Below are 14,987 nucleotides of genomic sequence, written 5' to 3'. Positions count from 1 at the left end.
CAGGATCGATGGAATGGTAGATCGCTAGATAAATGGATCTGTGGATTAATAGCTCGGTGGTTGGCTGGATCGCTAGATCGATGGATCGTTGGATCGCTGGATCGATGGATCGCTGGATCGCTAGATCGATGGATCTGTCGATCGGTAGATTGATGGATCTGTCGATCGGTGGATCGACAGATCGATGGATCTTTGGGTCGATGGATCGATAGGGATTTTCACTTCGTTGTCGTGCAAAAACGGGCAAAGAAAGGACAAACTTGTTGTTTTCCTTTTAAACCTATTGTTTTTTGACGTTCTGGTTGCTGTCCGCGTCGTTGGATCCTAAAGTCCCTATTACACAATACAAGAGAAAAGACCCATCCGGAGCTGAATCAAAAGAAATTTGAGCGACGCCATCCACCGGAAGTGAAGTCCTTTTTCATTTTAAACCTTCTGGGCGCTACCAAATTTGTATTTCTTAGTGACTTTACTATATAGAGACGATTTGTAGAAAAATTTGGTCAAAACTACCGTCCACAAATGAGAAAAGACCACTTCCGGTTGACGTGCGTCGCTGAAAAACGTTGCCTCTTTAGCTAACTATAGCAAAACGTTCCCTTGCACTCACTTGGAGGATGATGGGAGACTTGCTCGGCAACAAAGGTTACGTCATCCTCAGAAGCCCAGGCTACCGGTCCATCCTTTTGTGACCTCTGCAATCAACGAGATGAGGTGTTTGTTAGTTCCATTCTGCCCTGTACCTGGCCGCGTTCTAGCGGATTCGAAATGGAGAGCAACTGGAGCGAGTTTGGTTCCCCACAAAGGATTGTGGGAAAGAGGTACCCTTCCCAGTGTCCTTTGCGCCAACGCCTAACGTTACCATGGTCCACTGCGCGATACTCCTTGATCGCTCGCAGTCGTGTATTCTATCAAACACTTGAGACGCGTAGGAACGAGGGAGAGTGTCGTAAAAGAACGTGGACAGCAGCTAAAGTAAAACTTGACCAAAAAACTTCACAGAGATAGTGCGAGGTCAAAACACAACTCAAATGCGCGCGAATAGGACTAAAATCAAGTTGCCGCTCTGTCAATAGTCAAGTCAGAAAATACGTGCGCGACTTTCGTGCGACCAAGTCATGACCGGTTCCTCTCCTGATTGGTCGTGAAAGTGGCGTGAGATTTTATAACCAATCAATCAATCAGTACAAACAAGAACGCAACAGCGAAAGAAATGAAAGCTATTCTGATGATTACTGTTTTCTAATTGAATATCACTTGTAGCTCACCTCTGTTCTGGAAGACTCGCACTCGGGTAAGACCCAAAAACAGCGAAAAGTCTCTCCAAGGATGGGATTATAAGGTTTCTTTGCCACTGAACTCTGAGGAAAAAATAACATTTCTTACTGGCATTCTTCTAATCACGCTTTTGAAATGAATGGCTTCTGGTTATGTTACTAAAGAAACCCTACCTTACGACCTGCATGGAATGCAGATAAATACCATTTAACGACTGCTACGATACGATTTCTTGGGTCATTATGGTTCACAATGCTGCAAAATAAAATAAAAAAGACAGAATAAAACATGATAGAACTGGGAGGTCGCTAGTCTGCTACACAGCCGTTTTTAGTGTCGTCACGCAACACTTCTCTCAAGGAACGTTGCGTGACCACACTAAAAACGCTGAGTAGCAGACTAGGAGGTCGCCCCATGTAAGGCAATCTAAGACAGTTTACTCTTAAATTTTGGATTCCATGCCATGGATTCTGGATTTCAGGTACTGGATTCCGGATTCTCTGTCACTGGAACCTTAGACTACGAGTAGTCCCCCATTTGTCTTCAGGGATAGTAGAGCGAGCGAAACGCGAGCGCGCGTGAAAATCATCCCACGCGAGAAAGGCGAGACGCGGTGGGGAGATTTTTCTCTCTCCCCCCGCGTGTCGCCTTTTGGATTCTGGATTCCGGATTCCAGTCGTTAGTGGGATTCTGGATTCCTTGAGCTGTATTCCGGATTCCACAAGCAAAAATTTCCCAGATCCCGAAATCTGGATTCCCTTACATGGGCGAAGACCCCGGGGACGTGGAGAACGTAGATCCCGGTGGTGTGGCCAACCTTTACGGCTTGTGGGATTGGGTGGGGATGGCAAATCGTATGGAAACTATGAGTCCCGTTCGCACCCATTCCCTCTGGGCAAACCTGTGTCCAGAAAAGCTGGTAAAATAAAATAAAGCTAGTGAAATGAAGGAGGGTGGAAAACTAAAATCTACTTTATCCTAACACAATTAACTAAGCGCACCCCAAAGAGTTCAACACTCTTAGCATTTACTTTTTTTTTGAAGTTAAGAAATTCAGTATAACTCGGGCCAGTTTAATATGACTGCAAATGGCAGTGTTATATTCAGTTATGTTTACTGTGTAACACGGACTAACTACAGCACTGTAACAAGGGAAGTTCCACACACGTCTTCGTCAAAACCGATTATAATTAAATGCATACAATTATTTCAAGTGGAAAATGAATTATTGAGCAAATGACTAAAAACGGTTTAAATAGCGGCAATTTACCATTTACAAGTAAGACATCTTTTTACTGATGGAAATATTTACTTACTCAACAAAAAGATCAGGATGGGCGAAGAAATCAGCGTACATTTCTAGAAGAGATCGTCTCTCAAGGATAAAGGTTGGTAACACGACCTACATTCATGATTGGAAATAACCAAATTAACAGGAAAAGGAAAAAAAATAAAGTTGTATTTGCCCCAAGGTTTTCGCAGTTTTTTGTACTATTCTCGAAATCATACGAATTCATCCAATTTCTCCATTTCCAAAGGAACATACTTAGAGGAAATCTCCACAAGCCCTCTGCTCCCCCGCTCCCCGACCCCACTCCCCACCCTCCCAATCACTCTCGGAAGTCTTCGAGGGACTACGGAACACAATGAGTCAACTTCGGATATCAATGATGCCAAGTACTTCGCACGGGGTGCTGCTTTTTATAATGCACACTAAACGAATTCTAACAACGCGTTCACTCTTACCTTTGTCAAGTCCATTCCAAGTCGCACTTGCGATAGTAGATGTGTAATAATGCTACTGTGTTTGTCGATAGCATCAACTGTAATAGGAAAAGTAACAGGGTTTAAGACTCAGAAAGGTTACGAGAAATAACGGCATGATCTTTCAGGATTAATTCTTGTGATAATTTCACAAATTCTCCCCGAATTTTCTGATAATAAACGTATGAGATAAGAGAGAGGAGAATCTACATTTCATTATTGGAAGTTTAAGGGTTCAAGACTCACGGTCCCCTCCAACGGTGTCCTCATCTTCAACTTCAAATTCATCTATGACAGAGAATAGGATAAACCGTTAGAACTGTAACACTCACCATCTCATTTACTACGTAGATGGGCCGGTTTGACACTAGCTGCAGAGTTCAATAACTTTTGAAGATGGCTGCCACACTGATACAGACAGAGAAACCTAGTGTATGGTCTCGTAACCCTGGAAATTAGAATGTTTGGTCTGAATGTACCTAAAGATGTAGTGAGAGTATAATATTCCACAAGGGTCATATGTAAAAGATTGTTCTCACATGAAAAACTTTATACCACATTTCTCAATATCTCAAAAACTTTGTTGCAGATTTTAATGGTCATCAACTACCACAAAAATAATGTATTAAAGCAATGTTTGCCCCACTTCAAAATGTCAGATAAGTCGCGTGTCATGTATATTTTCTCACCGCGATCCGTCCACGCTTTTGTTGCCGAGAAAGGATTTGTCCTTGGAGGCGAACTGTGAAGGCAAAATGAAATAAAAGTTATCACAATCAACATTCCCTTACAAGTAACATGAGCCAACCTAACCCGAAACAATTCTTACCTAAACCTTATAAAAAAAGCGGCACTGACACAAAATTTACGATGCCTACTAAATTGACGATACTATTCTCTACAACGAGAGAAAAGAATTAAATTAACAGCTATGGTGACGATCTTATTATATTAATAATGATGATAGCTATGTAATTAATACGATGGCAATGGTGCTGATGGTGATGACGCTATTTTGTATGAAGTCTTGTTGCTTCTTGCTTTTTGAGTCTAAATAAAAATCTACAGTAAGTCAAACCTCACACTGACCTTGAATGGGCTGATTCTGACTCATGAAACTCATCAGCGTCAAAGAACTCCGCTTCATCTTCATCTTCGCTACTCGAGTAAGACGTAAATGGCACAACATTGCCATCCCGAGTAGGTGATACTTTGTAACTCAATTGAGGTTGTAGGATGGGATTTTCTACCGGTATATGAGTGGGGACAGTTCTTCGTTTTGAGGACAGTTCATTATTAGATCTTGACGTTGCCTTTGATGATGATAGATCGTGGCCTTCATCGCTAGAGAGAGAAGGGGTTTTGTCTCTGGTGTTGAGTGAAGGGTCACTTTTACTTGGTTTAAGTGTTTTTTGCTCCGCTGGGCTTTCAGAATCTATATTTGGTATATCATCTGTGGTTTGACTGTTATGTTCCAGAGAAACGTTTGACATGTTGGCAGAGAAGTGGTCACTAGCCACTGGCATCAAAGGATGATTATCCGGTAACACTGAATTCTTTATAGCCTTCTCACATTCTGCCTGAAATGAGAAAAGTGCAAAGGGATCTAGACTGAATGTACTAAATAACTGCCTTGCAAGGTGGAGGCTGGGCTTCCTAGATATCTAGGAGCTTCCGCTATCATCAGCTAGCTGCTAACAGGTTCTCATCAGCTAGCTGCTAACAGGTTCTATCTAGGGTATTTGAGGAGTAGAAGCTTCCCCCCCAAATGCCCAGCTTTCCCCCCCCCCCCCAAAAGATTGTTATCATTACAGTATACAAGTAACTATATCGGAAAAATCACGCGACGAGGTCAATGCACACACTGTAACATTTCTCAAAATTGTGTCTCAAAATGCACCAAATTGCATCTCAGCGCATATTCATTTCAAAAAATTTCCGGAGGGCATGCCTCCCGACCCTTCTAGGAAACTCGTAAACTTCAGCCGCTCCGGACTTCTCCCCCAAACGATAAATCCTTGATAGAACCCTTTCTACAAGTGGATGGAGGCTACTCCAATGCCTTTCAAATCACGGGAACTAAGCCAAGAGCCCCCACATTGGAGGGGAAGGGCAAAGGCACCCTCACACTGATAAAATAGTGGAAAGACAAAGGGGAATTGATGGGCAGGAACAGCCTAAGAGAAAAGCCCAAACACTCAAGAAAAAGTCCTACTACTTATGGAACACTCCTTACGCTACAACACACTAAGGTTCAAGTGAATGTGCAATCCTAGAGCATGCGCATGTACCTAAGTGTCTCTGAACCCAAAGGAAAGTCAAGGTAATTGTCTTAAGCCCATGGTATACCCAACACGGCCTGACATGTAAGTTGGCAAACAATGAAAAGCAGTCAGAAAAATACCATAGATTATTCAGGAGTAATTCTGGCCTTCAAACGTATCATTGCCAAGGAGAGTGGGTCCTATTATTAACATTAATTTGACTTATTTCTTCCATCCTTTTAGTTATTGTCAGCATGCAGGAAAGATCAGATGATGATGATGATGATGATGATGATGATGATAATTGTATTACTTACTTACCTTAACTGTGTGCATCTGGTTTAAACAATGATTCATTGACTCCAGCATTTTCTGTCGCAATCAAAGGTAAAGTGGATTCTATTAGAATAACAATGGCTGCGTTCACATCAGATTTTTAGCGACTCTAAGATGCCAAGACGGTGACGAAAACGAGAACGTCAAAAAAGCAAAAGGTTGACAAGGTAAAACGACAACTCTTCACGTAAATCACGCTTTTTTGTACATTTCGTCGCCGTCACTGCACGACTACGACGTCAAAATGCCTAATTTCACGTTTTATGGTGAACGTAAATAAGCGATGACGAAATTTTCTTTCTCTTCCTGAACTTGGATATGGTTCTTAGAAATTCGGCTCCAGAAGAGTCCGCTCGCATTTGACAAAGTAAGCGAGTTGGAATAATCGCGATAGAGATTAGAGTGGTTTTCGTTTGAGTGTCGTAAAACCAAAACCAAAGTAATTACTCTGGCCAATCACATAGGACACAGACAATACATTGAACCAATCAAAACTCGAAGTAATTACATGTGGCTGACGCAAAGCGCGGGAAAATGCATGCGAGCGCGTCACAATTGGCTTTGGTTTTACTTCTGATTGGATGAAAAGGTGGCGCGAATCTTTTAAGCCAATCGTATCGTGTAGAAAGTGCAAAACCAATTACTTTTCGACACTCAAATGAAAACCGCTCTAAACGAACGCGAATTCACTTTCTAAATGTCGTTTTCGTGGCCGTCACCATCGTGGTATCTCAAACTCCCTATTGTCTGTAGCTTAGGACAGATAGGACGATCCAGTGCCTCCTTTTCAGTGCCCCATTCTGTTATCAAGCATACTTTCAGTGTAAAACAGGAAGGTCTGCTCTATGGCCCCCAATTTGACAGGGACTGTGATGCTCCTCAAAAATTCAGAATTAACCCTTTAAGTCCCAATAGCGACCAACATCAATTTTCTCCTAACAATATCCATAGATTGTCAAGAGATAAGGTTGTGAGAATTAATAAAATGATTACCACAGATAAAATGCCTTGATCTTTCTTTAAATTCTCTCAAGTAATTCTTAAAGGAAGTGTATGGAGAACAGTTTGGAGAATTTGCATGTGGATATTGGGGCTTAAACCCAGAAGGAGACCAGTTTTGGCGTGGCTCAGGTTTTTTTGACCCCTAACGAAGGGGGGGGGGGGGGTTGGGATTTTCGGTTCTGCCAAATTTTTAGGTCGGCTTTTCGGTTTTTGCACTGGAAAACTTCTGTTTTTAGGTTGTGTTGTCCGTTGCAGTTTCCGGTTTTTCGGTTTTTTAGCATCCGGTTTTTTGGCAAAAATAAAGTAGGTTTGATTCCTCTGTGCGTCTCTATGCAGTCATATGTTCGGCTATTATCGATTTTAATTTTTTTGCTTTATTGTTGTCACAGTCATATCGATTTTACTTAAAACTACAGTTTGACAAAGTTCAATCCAAAGTCAGTCAGTGGTCAAAATTTCATAGCTATCGGACAAGGACAAAATCACTTTAAAGGCGATTGAAAAATATTGGTAAGGTCTCCGAAAAACTGTATGGAAACACCTTAATTGAGATCAAAATCTGCAATATTTTTACCCCCCTAGGCTTGACAATGAGCATTATCCACGGGTCCTTTCAACACATCTCGGGTACTTAAAGTGCACTCTTGCATAATGCTGCATCTTTGGCGTTAAGAGGTACCATCCATTGGCTAAATAGAGCTGCGGGCAGATGTCTGAAACTGAGACCAGTGTTTCTTTATTTTCACCCTTTAAGCCCCAAAATCCACAAAAAAATTCTCAATAAATTATTGATCTCCATACATTTCTTTGAAGAACTAGTTAGAGAAATTATTTAAAGATCAAATCATTTCCACTTAGGTGACCTTTTAACTGTTAGGAAAAAATTGATGTTGGTCACTTCTGGGACTTATAGGGTTAATGCCAGATGGTAGCAGTGACAGCTGAAATTAAGGTTTAAGCAACTGGTCCTGCCCCTGTAGGCCTTAAAATCCATGAAATATGTCATTAAGATGTGACCAATTTTCTTAAGGAGTTATTACATTTTTTAAAGACTTACAATAGTTTAAGACATAAAAAAAAAACAAGTAAAGGCAGACATGGCAAAATAGCACTGCATCACAGACAAAGACTAGCCTCTATCGTTTAGTTCCTAGTTCCCTACAATGGTTAACTGTTGTGGTCTTATGACATCTGGAAACTGGCAATAAGCTTTAGTCCATAGAAAAAATCTGGTTTGCTTATTTAAAAAGTAACTGTTCCCACTGCTTAATTCTACTAGACTTTCATGTAAAAAAAGCATTTCATAAACAAACACAAGGGCATAAAACAGAGATTATACTAACACTTGCCTTTCAGTTCTCACTCCAACCAGCCAGGTACTCTTTTGTTGTTAATACTACCTTATATAAAACACTTCTAGTGTTTTAAGATAAACGAGTCTATGTTTTGTGAGTTAATACCTGTTATATCTTGTGATATCTTAATCTAGAGCTACATGCAATGGCAAATGCACATGCCTAATGTACACTAACTTAAAACAACTGCTAAATGAATTTTGAAAAAAGCCACAAAACTATATGCACAAATTATGCAAGAACAGGTACCTGTTGAGAAACTTATTAAAATAAAATTCATAAATAAATAATTATTGATTTAATGATTCCAAGGAAATTCAATTAATTTAGCTTGCAAAGCAGTGTTAATAGTATCACTGGATTCTACTGACATCCCCCACAGAATCAACAAAAGAAGAAAACTATCAGAAAAACTTACATGAGAAGTGTCCTTAAGGATGGCATATCTCTAAAATACAAAACAGTAGGCATTAACAATTAATTGTTTGAAATATAATATACCATATAAAGTTTAAGAAAAAGTGTATCTAAATAAGTGTAGAAGGGTGTAGCTAAGAGTTTGTAAAGGGGACCCAGGGTCACACTGTGTCACACCCAGGGTATTTACCAGATTGGCATGTTGATTGGCATGGTTTACTAAAAGTGACATTTTCATTTTTTCAGATGAGCAGTGAGCATGGTGGGAGGGACAAGCCTAAAAAATAGCTGCATAGATGAATTAATTTCCAACATAAATTACTCTATTTTAGTCTCACAGCTCATCATTCAAAATGTCTTTTAGCAAGAGGCGGCATGAATGCCGAGTATCATAAATGTTATGTTATCTCACTGGCACCCCAGGACCCCCCTTGGTATGCCCCTGTGTAGGGAAGATCAAAAATAACATGTCGTGTTCACATACCTCTGAATCTTGAAAAATAGCTGCATAGATGAATTAATTTCCAACATAAATTACTCGATTTTAGTCTCACAGCTCATCAGTCAAAATGTCTTTTAGCAAAAAGGCGGCATGAATGCCGAGTATCATAAATGTTATGTTATCTCACTGGCACCCCAGAACCCCCCTTGGTATGCCCCTGTGTAGGGAAGATCAAAAATATCATGTCACGTTCACATACCTCTGAATCTTCAGCTCCAACATCAGCATTCATTTGGGAGTTTAAAATCTAAAATCAAATTAAGAAGGAGAATTCTAATACCAGAAAGCTCAGAAAAAATTCTGAGCTCCAGGTGAGAACTGAACTCATGACCCTCTGAGTGTTAGTTCGGACACTCTAACAACTGAGCTACTGGAGGCTCTATGGCGAGCAGGGTCAAAATTTAATAAAACTACACCAGTCGTAGAGGACTGTGTATGTTAGCTTTACATAAAGTAATACACAAGCCTCTATAAAATTGGACATGCTGTTCTAAGACCCACATAAGGTGTCAACCCTCAATTACGCATACCTTCCATTCCCCATTCCCTGTTGCCCCGCTTCCCTGGTGCCCCAGTTCCCCGGTTGCCCCCTGCCCCGTTCCCCCCATCGGTCCATCTTATAAATATATTGTAAAAATTGACATTTGATGGTAAATTTTACTTTATGTTGACTTTTTTGCCACTTGGGTATAACAAAAGTTTGCTATATTTAAAAAAGAATCTATCCATCCAGTGCCTCGGTCCGTCTGTCTTATAAATATATTGTTAACATTGAGATATGATTTTAAATTTTAAATTTATGTTGACTTTTTGGCCACTGAATATTCTAGCCTTTGGGTATAACACAAGTTTGCTGTACAAGAAAAAAGAAAAAACATCCAGGAGTCCAGTCCATCCATCCGTCGATCCAACCATCCATAATTCCTGTTTCTGTCCATCTTATAAATATATTGTTAACATTGAGATATGATTTTTAAATTTTTACTTTATGTTCACTTTTTAGCAACTGAAAATTCTAGCAGTTGGGTATAACACAAGTTTGCTATATTGTAGAAAAGAAAAACTATCCACTTGTCCAGTCCATCTATCTGCTTGTACATCTTAGAAATATATTGTAAACAATAAGTTGTGTTTTTAAATTTCTTTTTGTTGACTTTTTAATGACTGAAATTTCTAGCCTTTGGATAGAGAAAACATCCGTCCATCTCTTCAGTCTGTCTGTCCAGCCCATCCATCTAATCCGTCGGTCCATCCGTTTGTCTGTCCGTTAGTCTGCCTATCCGCCTGCCCAGGGTAACTCCATGATTGTGTGATTAAAAAAGAACTGAATGCCAGTGGATGAAACAGGAAAGCTCCCAAGCTCCCAGGAGGTATTCCAATGTGCAAAGGATACACTTCATTCCCAAATACCTCGCATATGCAAATTAAATATGCCTTGCCTATGCAAATATGGATTCTTAAGTTTACAAAATTAATACTGTAGGTCAGAGGGTTTTGCCTATGATCCTAAGTATATAAAAAATACAACCTTGATCTGCTGCTCAAGGATCTTTTGGTATGCCTCAGCTTCTGCCAAACGCATTTCCAAGTTTTCTTGAGATGGGTCAAACACTGTCTGAAAGCCAGGCATTGGTCGCTGAATCAAGCACAAAACAAATGGATCTTAATTAAAAAAGTAAACAAAACTACATGCATGCAGACAAAAGAAATTTCACCTACAGGGTTCATAAAGATCACAGAAATCCTGGAAATAGATGGAATTTTAATTTTAGACATGGAAATATTTTAAAAATCTGGGCAAAAAATAGAAGGCCCTGTTATACTTTTGTTGTCTGAGAAATTGGGGCAAAATCATGCACAGTCTGTCAATTCATATTTTAAAATTTGCAATAATAGTTTTGTAAGGGTAATGGTAGATACACCAACTCTCCCAGCTTATCCAGGAGTCTACTGGATTTGGCACAAAAATCTCCCTGTCTCTGGCACAGGTCACCCAACTCCTGGATTTTGGAACTTAGCCCATTTATCCCAAAGTTCAAAAATGTTTTCAGTTCATATTATGTTTTCTCACTGGTATTTTTGCACATCAGGGCTAAAAATTTCTAAAGTTGATACACTGGCTTCAAAAACTTAATTTACACCGAACCTTTCTTGATTGAGAATGTCTTTTGATGGTGTCTTCCAATGCTCTGATCCATTGTTCTCTTTCTTCTGAGTCACGAGCTGACAAAAAAAAACAACATCAGTTAGGTAAATGTACATAATTATGCAATAAAGTTTATGTAAACATCAGCAGTAAAATTGCCATTTGTCTGAATCAAGAAAGATCTATATGTATGAAACTGATTGGTTATTTAACCCATTTGCCCCTCAACTGCCCGTAACCACCCGTGAGGATCACACGTCCCTTCTACAGCTTGTGATGTCATCAGTTTTGATGTTTAAGGACAACTTTGTCAGCTAACTTGTGCAGGGTGAAGAGATCTTTCAAACCATACTAGAGTGAGCATGATTCAGTCAAGGAGGCCAGAGTAAAAGGCAAAAAAAAAACACATGTAACACATTGACCTGAAAATTCCCCAGAAAAATCTGGTTTCACTACCCACCTACCTTTTCTTCCATCTAATCCTAAGATCCTAAAAATTTCCCGACAACTTAAATGAAGCCTATTTCATGCCCAGCAAAAGAAAAAAAAATTAGACAAGAAAAGCAAAAGAAGAGGAGAGGAGAGAAAACCAAAAGAAAATGTCAAGTCTGCTGTGTCACTGTTAACCCCAACAGCTATCTCAAAATTTTGCTTTCTGCACATGCCCGAATTTCGGAAACTAATATTTTGCACCTGGATCAGAATTTGCCTAATGCATGACCTGTCAACAGTTTTTTGGTATGTTTTAGCTCTTTATAGCAAGACAGTGACCCGAAAATGACTCAACTACAGTCTCAGTCAAAATTGAACATGGGACACTTTGCTGTCTTCATGCCCTCCCAAAGTTGGTGCACAAGATTTGTTGAGTTAACTGTGATAAATAACATTGGGAGGGCCAGGAGACGGGCCAGAAGTAAAAAAACAGTGTTGGGTGGAAGTGTCCTGACTACTTTTGTCTGAGACTGTAGCTTAAAAACCTGATTTTTGGGAAAATTCCCAGGAGCAAATAGGTTAAGAAGCTGAAGATAGTCCACGTGCCCTAACTAAATACTATGTTAAAAGAAAAAAAAGCTTGATCAATCTCAGCAATGAGATTGCATGGCATTGCACAACTGCTGTAATCTGAATATAATTTTCATTTCCACAGTTCATATCATACATAACCTTACACCGCTATCAGTAAACATACCTTGAAAGTGAAATGTTTTTTGATCACAGTTGATGGTAAAAGTGCTATCATCTTCATCATCAATACCAATGTTTGCTCCCTAAAATAAATATTTAAGTAAAAAACAGGGACCATACAGGAGGGAGGGGAGAGAACAGAGGGCCTTACCCCCTCCCCACCACCACCACCTCTGTGTGAGAACTGACATAAAAAAGAGACCTCCTAAAGTTCTTTCACTAGGTAAGTGTTGTGACACTACATAAAGTTTTGGGGTTTTCATTTGTTACCCTCTCTGACAGAGAAAGAGGACTGGAGGTGCATTGTGAAGGCCTATAAATAAACAGGAGATAAATATACAGGCGACCATTCAGATGAAGGCTACTTTTTTTTTTTGCAGCTTTTGTGATTGATTACTGTAAGCTTTCACATTACAAGGTAAAAGCTCTGTGAGTAAGAAACCTAAAACTTATGCAAGTAGACAATTCAAAAGAAATTTCAGAATGTCTGGCTCTTTTTGGCCAAATAGTGACCAGGAAAGGGCTCAACTAGCTGCAAGTCTTTTTGCAAAATCTCCAAGTGTGAATGGGTTAATAATGTTATCAAAAAGTACTCTGACTTGTTAAAATTTACATACTTTTAGGCGCAGGCATCCTCTTCTTGTACCTCTCATCATTTTGTCCTTGGACTGCAAAATTTATGAAAAGGAACTAATTAGGACTAAAAATTCCAAGTATAAAAATACAAACCAAGACCTTCTTGTTCAAACAATGATTATCGTAAATCCAAGGTTGGTCTCGACAACTTAATCACCCCATAAAAATCATGGAGACTTTACTCACTGCAAATTTTCAAAAACACCTCTAAAAGTGACTAAAATCTTGTTTTGTGAGGTATGACTCATAAAACACTGACCCCCAGTCCACGGACTACTCCCATGGACTACTCTAAAATAGACTATGCTGCTAAAGTAAGTAATAAGGGTTAGCAAACTGAGTGAATCAAGTTTCAGGTCAGTTTCCCCAGTATAATGACCCCAAATAGAAACTGATTCACTCAGTTTTCTAAAAATCAATTAACTTCAGCAGCATAGTCCATATAGGTAGTCCATGGCAGTAGTCCATCAGGGGCACCCAATGTCAATTTTTGGAAAATATCTGCTCGGAAGACAATTTGAGATCTAGAATTTTCGGAACACTTGTTGTAAAATTTCTTGCTTGCCTGCCTCTCCTAGGATTTTCGAACACCTAAAAAATGGAATAATTGCCCATTTTCAACGGATTTTTACCCTAAAAAGATCACCTGGAATTTTCGGGAGCCTTTTTTCTGGCTGAAATTTTCGAAAAGGTAAGTTTTGATCCCTATGATTTTCGGATCACTAGACTTTCAGCTAGGAAATCCGACCAGATGAACAATTTTTAGGGGATAAAAATATGTCTATATCTACTATTTAAATACTAAAATATTTTAAACTATGTTATGTTTAAGTAGTTTTGAACTATATTCTGGTTGGGTGCCCCTGGTCCATGGACTGAGAGTCGGTGTTTTGTCCACTACCGAACACACGACCTTTCACCTCTGAGAGGTACAAATTCATATTAATCTTTAATCTTTAATCACAGTTCGTAACCATACATAACTGATACAAATGAACTAATACTAACATATACAATCAAACAAAAATACAAAAATGGTTAACAGGACGGTAGTAGGGGGAAACCAAATTCCCATGCTAAGACATACCCATAGAGTTGTGTAGTGTTTTCGGGGCACTATTTCTTTAAACCATGGATTTAGAAATGAATTCTAATGGGTTTTTAGAGGTTCAGAATGTTTTGAGTTCAAAACTTCATGTCTAAAATAAATTTATTGATATATTCATGTTCAGTGCCAAAAAACTTTTATGCCCTTTTCGTTTATAAATGTAACTAATGAAAGCTGTACAGCAACACCGCATATTTTTGGTGTGTTGTTTGCCGGGTCGTGACTAAGCTAAGATCAGGTGACTTAAAAACAAGTGATGACATGAACTATTTATTATAATAAAAAATCAGAAATATGTTAAAATATTGTTCTTCATTTGTGTAGCATTGAAAGCACACAACAATATTGTTCCCTAAATTTAACGGTTAAAGCGATTATACTCTCTAATATGACTCTTGCATTGCATGGTTTCGCTTGATGGACGAAACATTTTAGAAAAGTCGAGAACAATTTCAAGAGAGAACATTTTAAAGATTCGTCTTCTTCCTGCAATTTCTGTCCAACTTAATCAAAATTCTTAAAGAAATTACACTAACCGTGTAGTAGGACAAAAGCCCCGTATTGTCGTCTAAAACAAACCACCGGTACTGCCATCCTTTCACGACATTTGTCCATTTTGAGAGAGGACCTTCCATCACCACCGCCATTTTGCTTTCGTCCTAGGCCCATTCCCTTACGGCCATTTATATATTTTCGTTCCCAGGTCTCAGTGTCGAAAAATTAACAGAAAGGAGGGGAAGTGGATGGAATAATAATCATGACACAGAACATGGCAGAAATAGAGGAAACGCAAAATGAACAAAATTCATCATATTTTTTGGGATGCTGTTAAAAAAATTTTTATATTTGATTTTTGTGGGCACATTTTTGTTCTGAAAAGCAGAAGGGAGGTTAGAGGCCTGGGGGGGGGGGGTACTTTGGGAATTTTTGGGTGGGGATGTGCTGCTGGGACACTGGAACCCTTAGCCTACACCAGAGCTACTTCAGCTGAATT

The 14,987-nt window shown here is 39.3% G+C and overlaps 1 protein-coding gene across 1 annotated transcript in view; it reads right to left on the bottom strand.

Moving 5' to 3' along the window:
- The window catches only part of LOC140953582 (oxysterol-binding protein-related protein 9-like), a 36,572-nt gene extending 21,886 nt beyond the window's left edge, over positions 1-14,686 (bottom strand). The window contains exons 1-16 of the mRNA XM_073402997.1: positions 14,530-14,686; positions 12,867-12,917; positions 12,254-12,332; positions 11,065-11,141; positions 10,447-10,554; positions 9,118-9,165; positions 8,418-8,447; positions 5,628-5,678; positions 4,132-4,622; positions 3,732-3,784; positions 3,289-3,330; positions 3,025-3,101; positions 2,595-2,680; positions 1,452-1,533; positions 1,269-1,361; positions 611-695 (exon numbers count right to left, since the gene is read on the bottom strand). Coding sequence (XP_073259098.1) covers positions 611-695; positions 1,269-1,361; positions 1,452-1,533; positions 2,595-2,680; positions 3,025-3,101; positions 3,289-3,330; positions 3,732-3,784; positions 4,132-4,622; positions 5,628-5,678; positions 8,418-8,447; positions 9,118-9,165; positions 10,447-10,554; positions 11,065-11,141; positions 12,254-12,332; positions 12,867-12,917; positions 14,530-14,640 — 1,564 coding nt within the window. The 5' untranslated portion in view covers positions 14,641-14,686. The remainder of the gene's footprint in view (positions 1-610; positions 696-1,268; positions 1,362-1,451; positions 1,534-2,594; positions 2,681-3,024; positions 3,102-3,288; positions 3,331-3,731; positions 3,785-4,131; positions 4,623-5,627; positions 5,679-8,417; positions 8,448-9,117; positions 9,166-10,446; positions 10,555-11,064; positions 11,142-12,253; positions 12,333-12,866; positions 12,918-14,529) is intronic.
- Positions 14,687-14,987: the final 301 nt, after the last annotated feature.

This window comes from Porites lutea, chromosome 12 (genome assembly GCF_958299795.1).
Source record: "Porites lutea chromosome 12, jaPorLute2.1, whole genome shotgun sequence".
In the NCBI taxonomy this organism is placed as follows: domain Eukaryota; kingdom Metazoa; phylum Cnidaria; class Anthozoa; order Scleractinia; family Poritidae; genus Porites; species Porites lutea.
The sequence above is the reverse complement of the archived record's forward strand: the minus strand, read 5'-3'. Positions and strand labels throughout refer to the sequence as shown.